Genomic DNA, 19932 nt, shown 5'->3' on the forward strand with positions numbered 1-19932 from the left:
TCCAGTCATTATCTCCCTAATTAACACACACCACAAACTGTGAGTGAATTTCTCCCTGTTATGGCTTGGGAAGGTTCCCTGGGATGGAGAAAACTTTGTGGATTAAGGCAATGAAAGTGAGTGGTGGCTGTAGAGTGGATGCAGCTTGACACTGAGATAGACCAGCTTGTTCTTAGTGAATGGAATGAAATAAGCCCTTCATTTTCTCCAGCTGTTGGTGGATGTGCTCCATCAACAGGTGCGCTCCTCTCTGAGCCCTCTGCCCCACCTGAAACCAAACTGAGGGCTCACAGTAAAAGGAAACCCTTGGCAGGCTGATGGCTCCCCACCCAGCCAGCCTGCTTGAAGGAATAACAGTAATTAGAGCTTCCTAATGCCTGCAGGTCATTTTCTTTTTCCTTGCATAACGTAATTTCTATAGGGCTTGTTGGCTTTATTAGGAGAATTAATCTGGGGCTCTCCAGGCTCTGGCCGTTCTCCTTTCCACTGGCGGAGCTGTGCCAAGGAGGGTCAAAGAGGCAGCTCCGCCCCATGACATGCAAATAGGAAGAAAAAGAAATAATTAAACAATTAAAAATGGAGGTCAGCCGGAGGCTACAGGGGAGGAAATTAATGATCTTTTAAACAACCGGGGAAGTTTACATAGGCCTGCTGAAGTAATTCGATTTCTGTCTTCGGAGCCCTTGATGGCATTAAAGCCACGTCGCCAATCTGGGGCCTCTTTTGCCCAACTAAGCAAAAGCTTCTCGTTAAGGCAGTAACTCTCATTAGTGTAACGGTAAAATGAGGATTAATGGCGGGGGAAAGGACCGCTGAGTGCAACCCAGCACTGTGGGACAGAGGAGGATGGGGGGAGAAGGGGCCGCATCCTTCACCACAGCATCACCTGCTCCAGCCCTGCCCGAAACCTCCGCGGACACCAGCGGTTCTGAAAGAGCTTCGGGAGATCCGCTCAGCCCCGCTGGAGCACACCGAGCTTTGCAGGCTCGTTTTTCCACTCCGCGAGGCCGCCGTCCCTTTGCCGAGGACCTGCGGGAGGATGCAGCCTTGCACGGGGCTGGGAACGGCGCTGGCACCCTCCTGTGTCTGCGGCCGCTCACTGCAAGAGGCGCCGGAGCGCTGCGGGATGTCCCGGCTGTCTGCTCACAGCGGCACTGCAGAGTTCTGATAGCCCACATCCAACTTTTGGGGCGGGGGGAGCAGGCTGGGGATAGGGCTGGGGATGAGGATGGAGCTAAGGATGTGGATGTGGATGTGGACAATCTCTCCTCTAGCCTCTGGATCTCGATTGAGGTCACCAGGCCAGAGGTGAAGCAGCAGATCAGGAGATGAGGGGATCAATCAGCCAGAAGCTGATTAGCAGTCAGTAACAGAGCCATCAGAGGCTGAATCCACCCCAGGACAGCTGGGGACAAAGGCAGCATCGTGGGGATGTAAAGCCTGGCAGAACCAGCCCCAGGCAGGAGCTGGGAAGCTCACCGAGAACACACTGTGTAACAGCCCAAACCCAGCTGCAGTTGAGCCAAAACACGAATCTAAGGAACAATGAAATGGTGACCCCAGCAAAGGCCAAAGGCCTCAAAAGCATCAGCATCTCCCTTTTCAGACAGCAAAAGCCAGGGTAAAGATAATAAAGCCTCCACCAACTCCAGACCATTCAGGTTGCAGAGCAGCAATGCTGGGTGCTCTGCTGCTCCATGCGTGCCCTTCACATCTCAGGTCTCAGGTCTGGAGATCCAGAGACACAGAGGAAATCTACTGGCAGTAGATAGTAATGCCTTGAACAGGTCCTGCTCCTGTAGGGCCTCACCGTGCTCCAACCACCACAAAAACCTGCAGAGAAGTGCCCCAGGGTGGACCCCCCCAACACCACGGTGCCAGCAGAAATGCTTTTTAGAAGAATAAACAGCTGTCTCTCCGATACAGTGAATCAGTGCTTTATTTTCAGTATTTGGATGTACCAGGCTAGCAGTGAGGAGCTGGCACAGTGCACTTGTCGGTGCCACAGGGGTTTGAGGAGATGAAATGAATGCAGAGAAAAGCCTCTGAAGTGCCCTGAGTGCAGCCGAACCGTAGCGTGCATTGAGCAGAGATGCAATGCCGGACCTAAAGGTCAGACAAAAGGTTGCTGTGCTCAAAAATCATTCTGCGCTGATGTCAAAGAGGAGAATTTGGTTTCTGGGCAATGAACAAAGCAAGATGGGGAGGGAAGGCCACGAATCAGGCCCTGAATTAAGGAGAAATCAGTGCCAGAGCCCTTTTGAGTGCGGAGAGAATGCAAACGTGATTCGTAAAGCCTGAGTAGTGTGAGGTGCACAGAGGGCTGGTTCTGGCCTCCCTGCAGCAGGGTGAACCGTTAACGTCACTGGGGTTACAGCACAGTGACACACATGGTGGGAGGCCGGAACCAAACCCCAAGGTCACAGTGAATCCAGAACATCCTTTGCTATGTGCAAGATGGGCAAAGGGCTAAACGCCTGGCTGCCATCCAGCAGGATCACAAAACATCGCTGCCCTCACATCCCGGGAGGATTTACAGAGGACAATTCATACCGTGATCCCAGCCCAGAATAGCACCAGAGATTAACCTGGATTCTGATCCCAGCTAATCCAGCAGGAGATGGCAGCAGAGCTGCTCTGGGTGGCAGTGGTGACAGGTCACAGCCCACCCTTCTTGGCTGTGACAGTCTCAGCATGCACTGCTTGCCATGGGCAGGGGAAGGGATGTTTGGGAGGAGGGATGGTTGGGGAGGGGGAAAGGGCAGGTGAAACAAAGAGCTGCAGCCTTCAGCACAATTTGTGCCAAACAAGCCCTGCCAGCGTGTGCAGCCCAGCAGTCCCTTTCCCCAACCCCAGCTCCCTCCCAGCACCCAGGACTGAGGTGACCTGGAGCAGGGAAGCAGACTGGGAAACCAGGGGCTCCATCACAGTCCTGCTGTCACATCCTGCCCTCAGACACCCTGGCTGTGAGAATAGCCCCTCACAATGGTCATGTAGAGCAGCTCGCTTATTTCTCCTGTGGGTCTTTGTCTGATTTGCCTAAAAGAAGAGGAAGAAAGAAATCAGTGCCTGCCTTCCTTGCTCCAGAGCCCCCAGTCCATTTAATGCAGCTACTTTGCCACACACAGCATTGCAGTCTGATACACAGAACAGTACAGCACAGCTGGGTGCTGCCCTGAACACAGATGCAGCCTCTGAAATTGCTTGTTATATTTTTTTCTGACGCTATTGTGCAAGAAGCACAATAACCATACAGGAAGGAAGCACTGTCCTCCCTGCACTTCCTCCCTATGCACAAACAGAGGCAATATTCACACCTGCACATGACTGCTGCTGGGAAAGAGCCAGCAAAGCCCCATCCTCCAGCAGCCTCCTGTCCTGCTTTGCTTTGCAGGACAGGAACCTGCAGCCACCTGAGTCACCCTGCATTTAACTGAGCAAGATCCCCACGGAGCCTGACCAAGCTGAGACGTTTGGGATTTGTTTAGGACTGGGAGCAGCGCGTCCCCTCACAGCATGGCCAGGCTCCCCCCAGAATAACTGCAGGACGGAGGCAGCCAGCAAAGCCCATCCCTCACCTTTAGGGACGAATTTGAGCGAGCTGCTAAATATTCAGAACCGGGACTGCCCCCTCTTGGGGCCGTCATTGAGGAACTCATGGCCCAGCCCATTGCCGCACTTGCCACAGGACACCTGGCAAAGTAAAGTGCGGGTTTAGAAAACAAGTGAAAACATGACGATGTTACCAAGTGAACAGATGGTGTTCAGAAATGAGGATTTGGGGTTTAGGGAGGGGGGTTGTTTCACAGTCATCACCTTTAAAGCCCCCGGACGCTCCTTGCGCTTGGCCACGCTGTCCTCGTGGATGGTCTCGGTGAAAGCCGGCCAGGGGGATGAGTGCTCGTATTTGGCACGGCTGGAGAACAGCTCATAGCCGCAGCGGGCACATACATACACACCTGGGGACGAGGAGGTGAGCCGCGGGGATCCCCGCTCGTCCCCAGCCGCCCCGCTCCCACGTCAACCACCACGGGACTAACACGTGCGCTGGACTTCGGCCACCACGGACAACCGCCAGCCCCAGAGAGCCGGCAGCGAGCCGGGCCGTGGGGGCCAGAGTCTGCCATTCCTATACAGGGACCCCCACCACCAGCAGCAGCACCAACACCCGGCCCCGCTCACCCGGCTCGAAGTGGTCCTTGAACACTTCGCCTCCGAAAAAGGAGCAGAACGACATGGCCGCGTCCTCTGCCGCCCGGCCCCGCCCCGGTACCACCCCCGGTACCCGCACCGCCCCCGGTACCGGCACGGCCACGAGGCCGCGAGGTGGCGCCGTGACGCGGCCGCCGCTGAGCACCGGGGGGGGTCCCGCAAAGCCGAGGTTCCCCCCACCGCCTCTGGGAGCTGTGAGCCCTGTCCGGGGCACCCACGCGTGTCCGTGTGGGGTCGACACGCAGCTCCTGAGCCCCTAACGGCGGGGCTACGGCTTAACAGCCACAGCCGGGTACGGGCGGCTTCTTCAGGATCAGGCAGGGATGGGGAGGAGGATTAGCTCCTGCAAGATCGGGGAGGGATGAGAAGGGGGATTGGTTGCTGCCATTAATTAACCCGCGGCAGCACCGGAATCGGCTTCCGGGCGGACTCAGAGCTGCCGGCCCACATTCTCCCCTCCCGAGAGTGACTGAGCCGAAGGAGCCGTGCTGAACCGGCCCCGGGGCGGAGCTCGGCGGGGCGGGGCGGAGCGGGACCCGGTGCGGTCCTGCGGATGCTCCGGCACCGGCGGCTGGAAGGGGGCAAACCGCAGCCCGGCCACTGCCTGTCCAGATCCCGAGACCAGGAGCAGGTCCGACCGCTCATCTCCAGCGCCGGCTCCGGCCCCAGCCCCGACCTTCCCTGCCCAGCATCGACATCAGCCCTTTGATACCAGAAGCTGCTCTTCTTCAGCGGCACAGGATCCCGTCCTCCTCCAGAACCTGGACTGCCCCACACCTGCCCTTTCCCCAGACACCGTTCTCCACGGCAGCACCGACATCGCTTTTCCTTCCCCGCACCGGGACCGACCCACCCCGGCGGCACCGGGCGCTGCCGTCCGAGACAGGTATGGGAGTGCAGAGCGGTGCTGGAGGCTGCGCAGCCCCTGGGGTGAACTGGGGCTGCCCCATCGCTCCGGGCACAGCGAGAGGCTCCGGGGAAGGCATGGGTTAGATCGTGTTGAAGGGGGGAGGCAGCCGTGGAGGGCCCTGTATGCAGTCGGAAGGGTGTACGAGCAGCAGTGCAGGGTCGGTCTGCAGTCACCATGGGACAGAAGCTGTGGGTCGCTATGGGGTGCGGGTTCAACAGGGGTTGTGGCCCTTCCTGCCACTTCAGCAAGGGCACAGCAGAGCTCCAGATGCTGTGGGGACCGTCCCTGATGTGCACGGGTTGGTGGGGGACAGTGTGGGATGTGCTGAGCTCAGGGCTCCAGGGGAAGGAGGTGGCAGCAGCCTGATGTGCTTCAAGGGAATAGCTCGATGTGCTGCTGTGAAGGTGAACTGCAGGCTGTGGGAGGCGATGAGCTGTGCGTCGCTTCCTTTTCCTTCTGAAATACCTGGCACCACGAGCCGCTGGCTGTGTCTGAGTATTACTGAATGATTCAGTCTGTGGGCTCTCGCTGAGACTGCACTTCCTTGCTGCAAGAGCAAAAACACTCTGGGACAAGTGCAGGTGAGTGTCCTAAGGAGCTGCTGCTGCAGGAGCCCCAAGGCCTGGAGCAAAGTGCTCTGATGGGCTCCGATCCTTAATGACAACAGACACGGCCACATCTCTGTTAGGAGCAGAGCCAGGGGGGTCATCATGTGCAGACCCCAGCACTCCCTCTGGATGCTGCCGTTTCAAATTAGGTCAGGCGTGTGTCTCGGGCTCAGGCACTATCCGCTCGAGCCCCAGGGATTGATGGTTTGTGGCAGGCACGGGGCAGGGCTGGGGGAGCCAAGGACACGGTGTGGCTTTGTGGTTTAGAAGGTGTCTCCTTTGTAATTCACTGACAGCAAACGAGAGGGAGTGCTCCAAACACACCGAAACACTGCATGCACCTCTGGGCACAGGTTTCCAGCCAGTATAAGCCAGAAAGTCTTTGGTTCAGCAGCATCACCTGGCCAGCCCATCTTGTGCTATCCGGAGGCTTGTCAGCAGGGGAATCCATGTTTATGCTCAAAGCTGTCTGTTTTTGCTGAGAAGCAGACTGCACTTGTCAGATTTATGTCCTTAGGCTGCAGTGTGACTTCCATCAAAGTCCTTAATCATGGGATAATACGGGGAGCTCTCCAGTTACAGCTCTAATAGCCATGGCAGTTTGGTTCCTGCAGCCTTATATTGTGGAGATAATTAGAGGAGGGATTTCCAACTTGTTTGGCTGGCTGAAAGAAGCCTCAGAGATGAGGCAGAGCTCTGCCACCTCCCCATGAGCAGTGCCAGCCCTGTTCCAGTGAGCGGCCATCAGCAGCTCTCATTAACGGGAGAGGGCTGCTGGTAATTAACTTGTCAATTAACTCTCCTCGATTTTACAATAGAAGCAAACATTACTTTGGCAGTGGCCCGCCTGGGAGGCTGTGGGTGTCATTTGTTGGTGTGAGCCAACGCTGAGCAGCGAAGCACAGCAAAAGTGCTCAGTGCTGTGTGTGTCAGGGGAGCATTTTGGGGGGCGATGCTCAAAGGCACCTGGCAGGCACAGATTGCAGCTCGTGTTTGTTTGCACCAGGTTGGCTCACAGCCTTGCATCTGAAGCAGGAACGGTCAGAAATTAGAAGGATGGGTCTGGCTCAGAGGCTTTCTGACCTTTGTAGCCATGGTCCAGTGGCACATGCCCCAAGCAAAGCTCCTTCAATAGGACATCCCATGCAGCACCACTGCAGTGGTTCTATTCCCACTGCTCCATACAGTCCTGGCCTCCCTCGCACCCCAGAGGTGGCTGCACTGCAGTGTGCATAGCCCCCACTGTACTTGACGTCCCTGCCAGATGAAAACTCCCATATAAACCCAAGCTATTATTATCTCAGTCTTCCACAGTACTAATGGTCTCTCAGGAAACAGTCATTTTCTTTTCCATTTTCTTTTTTAAGCTTTCTATAACCTCAGGAATTCTGGAGAGGTGGTAACCACAGCAGAGCTGGAGTGGCCCTGACCAGGCATAGGGAGCAGCAGCCAGGCAGCTCCCTCTGAGCACTGGGGATTTCTGGTAGGCACTGCTGGGGGCTGAGGAGGGCTGTGGGTGACACTGGATGCAGTGTGGCACTGAATCACCAGGCTGGTGCTACAGGCTGGATGGCACCAGCCCCAGAGCACAGGTTCTGGGTTCGCTGAGTAAATGCAAGGAGAGCACTCTTGGGACTGGGCAGATCCTGCTGGAGTATTGCAGCAGAGCAGGGATGAATCTTGCGCTGGACCCCGTGGGCTGTTAGCTCCAGAAGCTGCAGCGTGCTCTCCCTGAACATCCCTCATGATTATTTGGGGTTAACAGTTGGCTCGTGTAAATGAGGAGCAAAGTGAAAGCCACGAAGCATGAGATTATATAAACGGAGCTGAAGGCAGCTGCGACGCAGCCTGTAATTAATTCATGGTAGGAAAGTGCTTTGAAGATCTCAACGAAGCAGATCCCAGGCACGAGGCAGCCCCAGGCTCATCCCCGCTCCTGTTGTGGGGATGCAGCAAGGGGAGGGGCAGCAGTGGAGGTCAAGCACCCCAAATAGCCCACTGGCAGTGGCAGCCCTATGTCCCCAGAGGCATCCCGAACTATGTCCAGAGGCATCCAGACCATGGCAGCCTTGGGTTCTTGGGCAGCGATGTGCTGCACCTTGATGTGGCACTGAGCTGAGCTGCTTCCTTCTCTTCTCTTGGCAGCACCGCCGGCGATGTGAGCGATGGCAGACCAGGCTGCAGTGGCGGCGGAGTCCTCTCCAACCCTGGCACCATCCCCAGGCTCTCCTCGACACAGGGACATCAGTGGGACAAAGTCCCATCCCGCCAGCACCAGGGAGAATGGCAGCGGTGGGGAGGGCAGCGGGACCCTATTCCCCACGGAGGGGGACACGAAGCCCCTCTCCATGCTCCTGGCTGACGTCCCACGGGGTCCCCAACCGCGGCTGGGCCCATGCAAGTCCCGCACGGCCCCATCCTCCCCCAGTGTGTCCCCATCAGAGAGCCGTGCCGCGCTGCTCCGGCTGCGGGAGACCAGGCTGGAGGACACCAGGAGGCGGCTGTCGGAAGCCGTGCAGGAGCCCCTCAGTCGTCTGAGCCGCCTGATGGCCGAGGAAAGCAGCCCTGCAGGCCGGGCAAAGGCAGGGGGCAGCTTGGGGCAAGGGGAATCGGGGGGCAGAGGGGATGGGGGGCAGCAGGCGTGGGACTGGAGCCCCTGGGAACCCACCCTGAACTGCCGCTACGAGATCTGCTCCTACGGGGACGTCATCCAGGTGGTGGAGGTGGCACAGCACAAGGCCGAGCCCCCGGAGCAGCCACCACCATCAGCCCTGCCTGGGGGCACGGTGCCGGGCCGGGCCTTGGCCTGTGTCGCGCTGCTCACCTACGGTTACCTGGTGCTGCCGCTGCCGCCCTACGCTGCAGGCCTCTGCCTGGGCCTCACCTGCGGCCTGCTGCTGGGCCTGCTCGCCGTCCTGCTCCTCCTGCTAAAGCCGCCGCCGCCGCCACGATTGCGCCACGAGCTGCTCCCAGACACCCCACGGGGAGCCCATGGCCTGCAGGTAGGAGAAGGGCAGCAGCGGGCATCGTGTGGTGGGTATGGGGAGCCCGCAGCTGGCCGGCTCTATCCCCGCAGGGCTGGCTGAACCAGCTGCACACCTACGATCCCGAGCTGTACCACCCGTCACTCACACACTCGGTGCTGGCCACGCTGGATGGGGCCACCCTCAAGCTGTCCTACCCCAAAAGCAACATCCCGCGCCAGGCCACCTTCGCAGAGGAGATCCTCGATGTCGCCTTCGTCAGCCATCGCTGCTACGATATGAGCGGTGCCAAGGTGCCCTGGGAGCAGGGATTGTCCCCTTGCAGGGACCCCGCAGTGCCTGATGGCTCCTCTTGGTGTTGCAGGTCTCCCTCTGCCCCCCTGGCTTGGCCCGAAAGCGGCTATGGAACAAGAAGTACCCCATCTGCATCCTCTTCCCAGAGCAAACAGACACAGAGCACAGCAGCAGCAATGAGCACGGCACAGAGCTTCCAGGGGACGAAGGGACGAGGAAGCCACAGGCACCTGGCCAGGATGTCCCAGGGGACTGCAGGGAAAGGTGCCTGTACCTCTTTGGGAGGACAGGAAGGGAGAAGGAGGAGTGGTACCATCATCTCCTGCGAGCCTGCCATGGGACCCCCAGCAGCAGCCGTGGTGAAGCCAAGCCAGGTAAGATGCGACCTCTGGGAGGGGTCCAGAGCCATGTGCCAGGAGGACGGGATCTGGGTAGGCCACAGTGAATGGGGAGGGAGATGAATAGGAACGGGGCTCACCTGCCCAGAGCCCTCCAGCCTGGAGGATTCCCTTTCTGCAGCATAAGGTGTGTGTGCATGGCAGCACATCAATGCAAGTGCATCATGGCACGTCATCCTGCACTCATCGCCTCTTGCTGCAGCCAGACCTGCACATGTCCCCATGTCCCCAGGCAAAGAACCAGCTGCACAGAGTGGTGCCAGCAGCGTTAGTGGGAGCACCGAGGACATCCCCTCTGCCATCAGATCCAAGGAACTGGTTGGAATCTTTCAGCAGAAGATTTTTCTGGATTACAGCACCTACATGGCCCAATTTGTGCCAGCAGAGACAGGGAGCAGCCCAGAGCAAAGCCCCCCTCACAGCACACTGGGCAGCCCTGCAGCCACCAAGGTGAGACCTAAGAGCTGGATGCAAGCACTGAGGAGAGCCGATGAACCACTTGCACTGTTGTCTCCCAGCCTTGGTGTTCATCTCCTCCCTCCTGGAACAGCAGTTGGAGCAGCTGAGCTGCAGTGCAGGGCCCCAACCCACGGGCTCCTAACTGACTCCAAGCACTTGTGGCTTCTCCCTGCTCACAGCTCAGTGAGGACACAGCTGGGTGCAGCGAGGGCTGCGTGGCCTGGGTGAATGCACTGGTAGGACGCATCTTCTGGGACTTCCTCCGGGAGCGATACTGGGCTGAGCAGGTGTCCTGCAAGATCCAGAAGAAGTTGAGCAAAATCAAGGTGAGAAGCAGGAATGATCACAGGAGATTGCAGCACCCATGGGAGCCCTGTATTATCTCCCTGGTGGGTGCCAGTCTGCAATGACCATCCCCATGTGGTTTCCCTCCTTTAGCTCCCATATTTCATGAATGAGCTGAAACTGACAGAGCTGGACATGGGCACATCCATCCCTTCCATCCTCAGCGCCTCCAAGCCCACCATCAATGACCGAGGTAAGAACCCTGCGGAGCAGCAGGAACACCAGGGCTGGCTCCATGGTGGCTGTTATCAAGGTGCCAGCCTGGATCCCAAGCAGGGAGGCTTTAGCAACCACACGAGCAGCCACTGTAGCACTGATGGGGCCTCACTCCCTCTCTCCTTGGCAGGTCTCTGGGTGGATATGGAGGTCACCTACAGTGGCTCATTGCAGATGACCCTCGAGACAAAGATGAACCTTTGCAAGCTCGGGAAGGACGGTGCTGCAGAGGACAGTGGCCAGGTGGAGCCAAGCGGAGAAGGGTAAGGTGCCCACATAGGGCTGGGTTTCACCCACATCCTTCTCTGCCTGAGTGAGGCGAGAGGGTGCTGCTCCCATGGCACTGCACTGATGCAGCCATGGGCTCACAGGACCAAGCCTCGGCTCATCCTGCTGGCAGACAGCGACGCAGAGTCATCCAGCGCTGGCTCCTCCGATGAGGAGGACATTGTCACTGCAGAATCTGCTGGAGCCCCAGGGGAGCGAGTCCTGCCACCCAGCACTGAAGGGTGAGGGGGAAATCCTGGGACTGAGATGCTGCGGGGTACAGGCGGGCACCCCACCACCTCACGGTGACCCCTGGGAAGGCACTCGTATCTCTGAGGGGTCTCATCCTGCGGGTCCCCTAGTCTCAGCCATGTCAGCAGCAACAGCACGAGCCGGAAGATCCTGCGTTTCGTGGATAAAATTGCCAAGTCCAAGTACTTCCAGAAGGCCACAGAAAATGAGTTCATCAAAAAGAAGATTGAGGAAGTTTCCAACACACCACTGCTGCTGATGGTGGAGGTGCAGGAGCTGGCAGGCACCTTGACTGTGAATGTGCCACCACCGCCAACTGACCGTGTCTGGTACCAGTTCTCCTTCCTTCTGGGCCATGTTCATCCTCCTGCCATCTCCCCATCTCCCCATGGCTTGGCCAAGAAACCAGGGCTGGGGTGTGGGTTCATCTAGGGTCCCAATAAGCCAGGGCTGCTCTCCCAAAGGGACCCGCAGACCATTCTGGTCTCCAGCCAGGCCAAGCTGCAATACTGGGATGCACAGCTCCTACCACAGCCTGGCCACCTCCTCCTGGGACACAGGTCCCCAGAATCCAGCAGTGTGGCCTCTGGCAAGCTGGTTATGTGGGCTGTGCCACATGTATGGGACATGATACTTTCTGCCTCCATCCTTTTCCCTCATAGGTACAGCTTCCGTGTCCCACCCCAGCTGGAGTTGAAGGTGTGCCCAAAGCTGGGTGAGAGGGAGGTAACATTCGTACATGTCACTGAGTGGATTGAGAAGAAGCTGAAGCATGAATTTCAGGTGCCTGACCCCAAGGGATGGGTTCACTAAAGGGCTGAGCAAACCCTGCCAGCTGTGGTACTCAAAATCAATTTCTTGTTATTCTGGATTCCTCTTCACAGAAAATTTTGGTGATGCCAAACATGGATGATCTCATCATTCCAATCATGCGCTCAGGCCTGAATTCTCAGCCACTCACTGGGGAGCTGCCCAGGGACGTACCAGCCAGGGGAGAGAAGAGGCTCTGAAGTGCAGCCCCATGGGCAACATAGAGACACTGCAAATGGCTCAGGGACGTCAATGGGACACGGCGCAGTGGCCCATGATGGCATCCAGTGCTATGCTATGGGACCTGAGCATCTCAGTTCATCTCATCCTCAAGCGTCCTGCACTTTGTAGATGAGCCTGCTCTTCAAATACTGCAAGAAAAAAATTCAGAGACAAAGCAGACCCAGGGGAAAGGGTTTGCTGAACAACCCAAGAACTTCACGCACCTCCCACCAGCATCTCAGGATTCCTCCTAACCAAGTGGACAACTCCAAAGCAGCAGAGGGCTGGACTTTCCACTGTCTGATTCCCAAAGAGGGTGCAGGACACCCAGATGGGTTCTGCACTCAATGAGTCACAATCACCTTGGCTCCAAGGCATTGCAACTCCAAGATGCACTACACTAGCAGCTGGGCTGCAAGGTAAATGGGTGAGAAACCAATCTAAAATCTGAATAAATCCATCACTGGCCAGTCTTACCTATCAGCCGTGTTATTGCATGTGAGATCCTGGGGCTGCTGAGGGAGCCAGATAGGCCCAGGGCTCTTGTGCACAGAGAATTTCATGGCTCGTGCTTCCAGCTCAACAAGAAGAGCTTGTGTGTGTGTGTGTGTGTGTGTGCATGCAGGAGATGGCAAAGGGACAGACAGTCAGTGAGGCTGGGCATAAGCAGGCAGTAGGGAAGCCTTCTACTTACTGCTGGCACCTGCTCCACTCTGGAAGAGAGGAAGGCGATTCCTTCACCATGGTTTAAGTGAATACATGCAGTGATAAAATTCATTGGGCCATGGAAAGGGAGGATCCAGAGGGACAGAGTAGACACTTGGCTTCCCAGATAGTCCCTTCTCCATAAGAACCTGTTCCAGGTGCTACTTGTACCATCGCCAGTGGCTGAGGTGCCTTGAGGACACACTGCTGCCCATAGGAAGCACTATACATGGGTAAGACATTCCTCCAGAGGGAAGACAGGCAGCAGGCACAGCTTGAAGACCCTTTATTGAAGTTTGTCCAATTAGGAAGCCTTGTGTATCTCATCCCTTACAGCTCTTGCGCACCTGGCTTCACTTTCACCAGGTGTTTTTTCTGAGGACCCTACAAGAGAGCAGTGAGGAAAGGTCTAAGTGTTAGCTGCACACAAACATGGTTTTCAAGGCTCTGTATGAACTGTGTGGAGGCTGCTAGACTTGTACTGCCATCCACCAGCAAGCTCTGGGGCCTCACTAGCCCTGCAGAAGTCACAAGCAAAACATTGTAGTCTTGCACAATGAGTTTGTTTATCTGAACTACACACTGCCAGCGTGTAGCCACCTAGTTGTTGTATGAGCCTGAACAAGGTAAGGCTTCCCACAGCCAAGGGCACAGAATCTCATCGGCCAACTAAGTGAGGCTGAGGTGTTTCCACCAGCAAATAGATGGGGTTTTCTTGGATCAAAGAAGTCCCATAGGAGCAGGTTGCAAGAATTACTTTTGTGCCAAATTATTTCTAGTCAAATGTAAAGTTTTGCCATGTTATTCATGGAGGAACCTCTCACCCCACAGTAGAAAATGGCAAATAAACCACCCACAACCAGGTAAAACCATCCCCTGTCTCTGAGCTCCATGTCACAGCTATGCAGGACTTACAGTGACAGAAAGAGCAGAACACGAATATTCTCACTGCAGAACAAGCTCCTGATGCTGAGCTAAAGGAAAAAGGCTTAACCTCTAAAAGACTTCTGCTAAGACTCTGCATAACCAACTCCCCTGCCCGAGGCTAAGGAGGCTTAGCTAGCTTCATGCAGGATTTCTAGCTGACAGACCACATCCAGACACAGTTTATGTCTGCCTGGTATGAAGCAGTTGTTTCTTTTTTTCCAGCTAGCTGCAGGCCTAGCTCACTAAACACTTCCTCAATTTTATATTCAGACACGGGCACCAGCCTGGTGTAGGTTGCAAAACTATTCAAGAAGCTACGTTTGTTTTGGATTTATTTTGCCTTGGATTTAAGACAAATATACTGCTTGGCCTTTTTGAAAGCTCCCTGACAGAAAAATCACAAATTTGTGGCTGAATTTGACCCAACCTTTTCCTCTTAAGAACATTAAAGTTTTAAATCACTCCAAACAAATCAAAGAAGTGCACAATTGCGAGTGAAAGGGACCATATGTCCAATACAGTGCTTGCCAATTTAACTGCTTGTTTAAAACATCCCATGGTGAATGGAAACTGGTTGGCCATATGGTATATTATTTGCTAGTTGCATTGTCTTGGATCACTCACGCTATCATCATGTTCTTCCTTAGCATAATATCTGCTGTGTGAATTGAATTCATGTTTGCCTTTTATGCAAGACGGTCCCAATCACTCAGTTGGCTGTTATTATGTCTAGAAGCAGATGCTTGGCTGGAGTCAGTCAGTTGCTTTAGCCCCAGCTGTGAGCATGGCCCAGCAGCTGGAGCTGGTGCAGAGTGTAACTCACCATGAACGCGCGCTTCTCCTGAGCTGTCTGGAAGCAGCCGTGGCCAAACTTGGAAGTGGTATCAATGAATTTGAGCTCAATGGCTTCAAGAGCTCGGCGGCGTGTGTGCACCAGAAGGGACTGAAAGAGAAGAGTCACAGTGCATCAGGCTTATCTTTACAGAAAATCTGGATGTTTGCTCTGATGGAGGCAGTGTCCTCAGTGCATCCATTAAACTATTAGCTCCATGAAAATCTGCTTTCTCAGAGCAATACCCTGGTGCTCAGATGGCAGGTGATACCTTTGCTTGCAGAGCAGCTCTGAAACAAGCCTGCTCTTTGCTTTGCATTTCATTTCCTCACCATCTGTTTATGGCCAAGGTTTCCACTTGCAGCTCCCCCAGCCACACCCCCAAAGGTACACCTACATTTGGCTGCATACTGCCATAGTCAACCACTCTGCAAATGGTCTTACTGAGCACATGTGCCACACACTCTCTGCACACAGCATTGAGAGCCCAACCGGTCTCACTGCCCAGCACTCACGGGCTTCATCATTCTGCACATGGTGCATCTACTAGTGGAGAGCTACAGTCAGTCCCCCCCCAGCACCAGCTGCACTCTCACCTTCCGCAGAGTAAGCACACGCTTCTTTGGGCCCACAACGCAGCCCTTCACCATGAGGAAGTCACTGTTGACCTCTCCATAGTGAGGAAAGCCACCCTGGAGAAAGAGACAAAAAGGGTTGGCAGGCAGACAGGAGTATTGGATGGGAATGTGACAAGCTGGTGACATTTTCTAGTAGAGAAAGGACCAACAATCTTTCAAGCTATCTAAGCTGCAAACCCTTCAGAACAGCCACCCAGTGTCACCAGAGCATTTCAGCCACACTGACTGTATTTCCTTCAGTGGAATTCAAATCATTTCCTATGCAGTTGTGTCCTGCCAAAGAATTACTTCTCTGACCCAGACTCCTGCAGCCAGGGCCAGTTTCAGCCCTGTTACTCCTTACCAGAGGTGTAATGCTCTTCTCTGTGACATCATAGTTTGTTGAGGCATTGTTCTTCACCACTTTGCCATCTTCCACGTGGATCCCACGGCCAATGCGGAAAATCTGAGAAAAGGAAGGAAATGGCAATGGTGACTTCAGGGCCCTCACATTGATGGATGTTTCAGGGACAATAAACATGATTATCACTGAGATGTGCCCTGTGGTGCACCCTTAGAGCATGCAACAAGCACCTGAAGAGACATGCAGAATGAGAGCCTTGCACATCTCTAGGGTAACATAAAGGAAACTGCAGGGGAACTGCAAAGAAGGATGGTGACGGCATGGAAGGGAGGTGCAGTGCTGGGCTATACCTTCTTGTTGAGCTCTGTGCGGTGGTGGTAGCCCTTCTGGCCAGCCCGAGCAACAGAGTAGCCAACCCGGGCTGGGTGCCAGGCTCCAATGCAGGCGACTTTGCGCAAGCCCTTGTGTGTCTTCCTGGGGAGCTTCTTGGAGTGCCAACGGCTTGTCACCCCTGCAAGCATGACCAGACCGGCATTGAACAGAACAATGGAGGGTAGGGGAGATTCAGGGCTGGTGTCTAAGTGCTGGAAGGAATGCAAAGTGAGGAGAAAGTCTCATCGTTCTGAAGTTCGCGAAAGACTCTGTGTTGGAAGGAGACCAAGAGCTGTCACCACAGTGAGGGGCCAGAGCACAGAACTGTTCTCACTTCCCATGGATCTGATCAAACTGCGATATGTTCCCGTTAAGCATATCCACACATGCACAGAAACACCCACATCTCCACACATGTGGAGCTTACGAGAAGTGCAGTGCCTTTACACTCCTGGGCCTTCTAGGAAGACTCTGGGAATGGCAGACAACATAGCCAACACTGACATAAAGGAAACCAAACTCTGCTAGAGTGGAAATGCACACTGTGGTTGTGATACGCAGGCTCTTTGCTACTCTCTGTACAATCAATTGGTGGGTTCTCAGCATGGCTCACACTCTTCTCCCTCTTGCATTACCTTATGGGCAGCATAAGGTGAGAAGGACAAAGCCAATCCCCTGGCAAGGGTCCTCCCACTCTGTACCTTTCATCCCATGCCCCTTGGTCACACCAATGACATCAATCATCTCGTTCTGGCTGAAGACGCTGTGCACAGAGATCTGCTTCTCCAACCTCTCACGGACCCAGTCAACCTTCTCAGCCACCGTCCCACCATTCAGCTGAATCTCCATCACGTGGGCTTTCTTTTGCCTCAGTGGAAGCAGCTTCATCTGTGTTAAGACAGTGCATTAGGGCAAAATGTTGCCCCACACCCTGTGAACATGCAGACAGGGCTGCAACACCCACCACTAGAGAGTGGAACAGGGAGTGAGCAGAGCCAGCTCCCTACCACCCCTCCCTACCACAGTGTCAACCTTTTCTATGACAGCCAGTGTCCCTCCCCATGCAAAGCCTCCATCCTCCCCGCTCCTGCCGCAGTGGGACTTTTGCTGATGATGTGCACCAGCCACAAGTGAAGTTAAGCCAGCTTAGCTCCACCACAGGCTTCAATGCAGTTGCTAACCCCAGGGATCAGCACAGAAATGGGCCCTGTATATCCAGTAATCTGCATCTGGCAAAACTGTGTCTGCCTGTGGGTTATTTTTTCCCAACACTCGACACCAGTTGCTAATTTGAGGTGATCATGGGGCCTGAAGTCTCTTGCTGACACAGGGCTCACCCTGTGTTGATATCCAGGCAGGGAGCTCTGCTGAGCCTAGCTCAGATGGACAGGACTGGTGTCAGGAGGTGGCTGGAAAGGGCAGCCAGCACCTCTCACTGTCTGCATGCTCTTCCCCACAGCCTTTCATCTGCTTCCACAGGCTGTCTCCTCTGACCCCAACATGACGCACCCTGTGCCAACCTCCCAGCCCTAACTACTCTCTCAAGCTGAGGAAGACCCTGACCTGTGTGTGCATGATGGCACGAATGACCTTGCAGTACTTTTTCATAGCTGCAAAGTCTTTCTCCAGCTGCTTCTTGCCATCCTCATCCTGCCATTTTTTGCAGTACTTGGTGAATGCTTTCTTCTTGCTCTTGTGCCTACGACAGAAACATTAAACATCTATCAAGAGCTCAACATTGAACTGATTCTTCACTGTGTGTTGCAGACTAAACAGCATGGGGGACAGAGGGTCCATGCACCTTCCTGGAGGCATAAAGTACTCGTGGGTACCTGAATCATTCCCAGCTCATGAGAGAGGGCTCTGAGGTGGGAAGAGGAAAGCAAATAATGAGCTTCAAACAGGACTTCTAATTTAGATCTTTCTGCATGAAGAATCCAGTTGTCTCCCACTGACTGGCTCAGTGCCATTAAAATACAAGCACAAAATCAGAGTGAAGCGGAGAAAGGAGAACACAGCCTCCAACAAGGATTGGAAGCATGTGGTGGGTGGATCTGATGGCCAACAGGCACTTCTGCAGGAGACACGATTCCCGTGGTTATGAAATCCGTGTTTCCATTTTCCTCTCTGTCAGTGTAGGATTCAGGCTGTTACTGTTTACAAGGGCCAAGGGCCACATTCTGCATCAATATTCCCCCTGAAAAATCTATTTTTCCTCCCGTCTTCACTTGGTGCCTAAGCTCAAATATCTCAGTTTAATGAGGAATAAATGGGCCCAACCTGCACTAATTAAAACGGACCTGCAGCACGCACTGTGTATGATACTGCAGAAAGCACTAACTCAGTTCAACTATTAAAATAAATTTACATATGCATATGCTGATTCCCAGCATCAAGCTGCTTGCAGTATCTCTGTGTATGACTAAATAGTTATTTCATTCCACCCCAGAGCCAGCTGCTAGTAGCTGAGCTGTCTGCAACACCCAGGCAACATAGAGAGCCTGTGAGGGACCCCAGTGACACTCCACCCAGGGAGGCACGTACCAGTTCTTATAGAAACGTCGTCTGCACTCATCACTGATGTGCTCAGCAAAAACAGTCTTGAAATTCCTCAGGCCCTTTGGTGTATCTATGTACCCCACAACTCCCACCACTACCATTGGTGGGGTCTCAATGATGGTCACAGCCTCCACCTCCTCCCTCTTGGAGGTCCCTGCAAGATAGCAAAGGGAAAAGAAATCAGATTCTTGCCTGGGAGCCGTTAGCAGTCTATGCATCTGGCCCGCTAAGCAAGCAGTGTGCTGGAAGCAAGGTCACACTCTACTCTCACTTCTAAATCTTCCAGCTCTTCCTTCATCCACAAATCCTACTGAAGACTCATACAGTGTTTGGTTTGACCCTCAGGCACCCAACAGGATAGATCCCATGGCCCAGCACACCTTAACCCAACTTCTGCATGTTGGAAAGAGCAATACTTGGAATACCCTGGAGTTTGGCTCCAATCTCACAGTCATCCCACAGGGTAACATTATAAAATTCCCCACCAGGATGTTTCACAGTGCCCAGCATTTGTCAGGGTGCTTCTGCCAGCAGGATCCAACAAACCGCCAACCAACAAACTTATGTAGGGACTTCCTAGAAATCCCCAGGCTTAACTCACATAGGTCATGTGATGGCCTTTGGCTATCAAATATCTGGACAGCATTACAGAACATAGCTGAGAAGGTATGTGCTCCACCACCCATTTCCATGAGCAGCCTTTCCCAACAACAAGCCTGTTCCCCCTCTTTCCTCCTGGATAAGATCCCCTCCTTTACCCAATCCTTACTGAGTCCAGGCCTGTGCACCTCCCGCAGGGTATGTGTCATGCCAGCTTTGTAGCCTAGGAAAGCTGTCAGATGGATTGGTTTGGTGGGGTCATCCTTAGGCCATGTCTTCACCTTCCCTCGGTGGCGACGGCTTCTCTTGTGTGGAAGGAAGCCCAAGTGGCCATGCCTAGGAGCAGAGAATTTGCGGTGGGACTGTGGAAAGGAGAAAGAAAAAGTATCAGACTCACCATTTGGTCCCAGAAGATGATGAAAGGACTGAGCCCAAAGTACAAGGGGAAACACCCCTTTTAATATCAGTGAATATGGGAAGGATTCTGGGCTCTTTCTTATTTCCAACATGAGAGAAAGTATTTGTCATGGCACAGGCTTTTGTTTAAGGTTCTACCACACACACCAAAGAATTCAGTACGTTTCTGGACAAGCGGTGCAGAATGACAGAAAACGATCTTTTTTTCTCTCTGCTTCAACAATTTCAAGGAGAAATGTGTTATTTAATAGGTCTGCGGTTACTGCGATGTTAACTGCAATCATTAACTTTTATATTCAGAATCAGCAAAAAGGGCCTGCTCAGAATTCATGGGGTCACATTCAGTGCTCTGCCAGCAAATGGCACCCAACAAGCACAGCTAACAATCAAGAGGAAACCAGAAAGGATGCCCAAAGGAATCACTAATAAGAACACGTGTAGGTTAAATACGTACCTTGAAACCAAACGAGAAGAGCTAAATATACAAACCCCGATCTCAAGGTCAGGTTGTGCCAAGCAGACAAAAAACAACAGCATTTTAGAGAGTTAGATCTATACCCAC

At 54.1% G+C, this 19932-nt stretch overlaps 3 protein-coding genes across 3 annotated transcripts; 1 reads left to right on the forward strand and 2 right to left on the reverse strand.

Moving 5' to 3' along the window:
* Positions 1–1921: 1921 nt before the first annotated feature.
* On the reverse strand, positions 1922–4290 carry MSRB1 (methionine sulfoxide reductase B1). Its single transcript, XM_072349328.1, has 4 exons — positions 4183–4290; positions 3817–3959; positions 3579–3693; positions 1922–3039 (listed from the first exon to the last, which is right to left on the reverse strand). The coding sequence occupies exons 1-4, from the start codon at positions 4235–4237 to the stop codon at positions 3008–3010; spliced, it is 345 nt and encodes a 114-aa protein (XP_072205429.1). The 5' UTR covers positions 4238–4290; the 3' UTR covers positions 1922–3007.
* A 3527-nt stretch (positions 4291–7817) lies between these two features.
* On the forward strand, positions 7818–12459 carry LOC140258650 (testis-expressed protein 2-like). The gene is made up of 11 exons (XM_072349134.1): positions 7818–8732; positions 8807–9007; positions 9079–9382; positions 9639–9856; positions 10045–10191; positions 10304–10403; positions 10557–10689; positions 10798–10935; positions 11056–11274; positions 11608–11728; positions 11830–12459. The coding sequence occupies exons 1-11, from the start codon at positions 7896–7898 to the stop codon at positions 11953–11955; spliced, it is 2544 nt and encodes an 847-aa protein (XP_072205235.1). The 5' UTR covers positions 7818–7895; the 3' UTR covers positions 11956–12459.
* A 492-nt stretch (positions 12460–12951) lies between these two features.
* Positions 12952–19865, reverse strand: RPL3L (ribosomal protein L3 like). Its single transcript, XM_072349487.1, has 10 exons — positions 19825–19865; positions 19123–19315; positions 18339–18507; positions 17358–17493; positions 16496–16682; positions 15773–15933; positions 15423–15524; positions 15038–15133; positions 14433–14552; positions 12952–13066 (listed from the first exon to the last, which is right to left on the reverse strand). Exons 2-10 carry the CDS (start codon positions 19160–19162, stop codon positions 13013–13015), a joined length of 1065 nt encoding a protein of 354 aa, XP_072205588.1. The 5' UTR covers positions 19163–19315; positions 19825–19865; the 3' UTR covers positions 12952–13012.
* Positions 19866–19932: the final 67 nt, after the last annotated feature.

The sequence above is a fragment of the Excalfactoria chinensis genome, chromosome 14 (assembly GCF_039878825.1).
Source record: "Excalfactoria chinensis isolate bCotChi1 chromosome 14, bCotChi1.hap2, whole genome shotgun sequence".
Taxonomy (NCBI): Eukaryota; Metazoa; Chordata; class Aves; order Galliformes; family Phasianidae; genus Excalfactoria; species Excalfactoria chinensis.

Coding starts and splice junctions, on each gene's coding strand:
- LOC140258650 (XM_072349134.1), top strand. CDS start 7,896: ATGGCAGACCAGGCTGCAGTGGCGGCGGAGTCCTCTCCAACCCTGGCA. Junction 8,733..8,806: donor GGGGAGCCCATGGCCTGCAG/GTAGGAGAAGGG, acceptor CTATCCCCGCAG/GGCTGGCTGAACCAGCTGCA. Junction 11,729..11,829: donor AGCTGAAGCATGAATTTCAG/GTGCCTGACCCC, acceptor TCCTCTTCACAG/AAAATTTTGGTGATGCCAAA.
- RPL3L (XM_072349487.1), bottom strand. CDS start 19,162: ATGACACATACCCTGCGGGAGGTGCACAGGCCTGGACTCA. Junction 15,525..15,772: donor GCACAGAGCTCAACAAGAAG/GTATAGCCCAGC, acceptor TCCTTTTCTCAG/ATTTTCCGCATTGGCCGTGG. Junction 15,134..15,422: donor AGAAGAGCATTACACCTCTG/GTAAGGAGTAAC, acceptor CTCTTTCTCCAG/GGTGGCTTTCCTCACTATGG.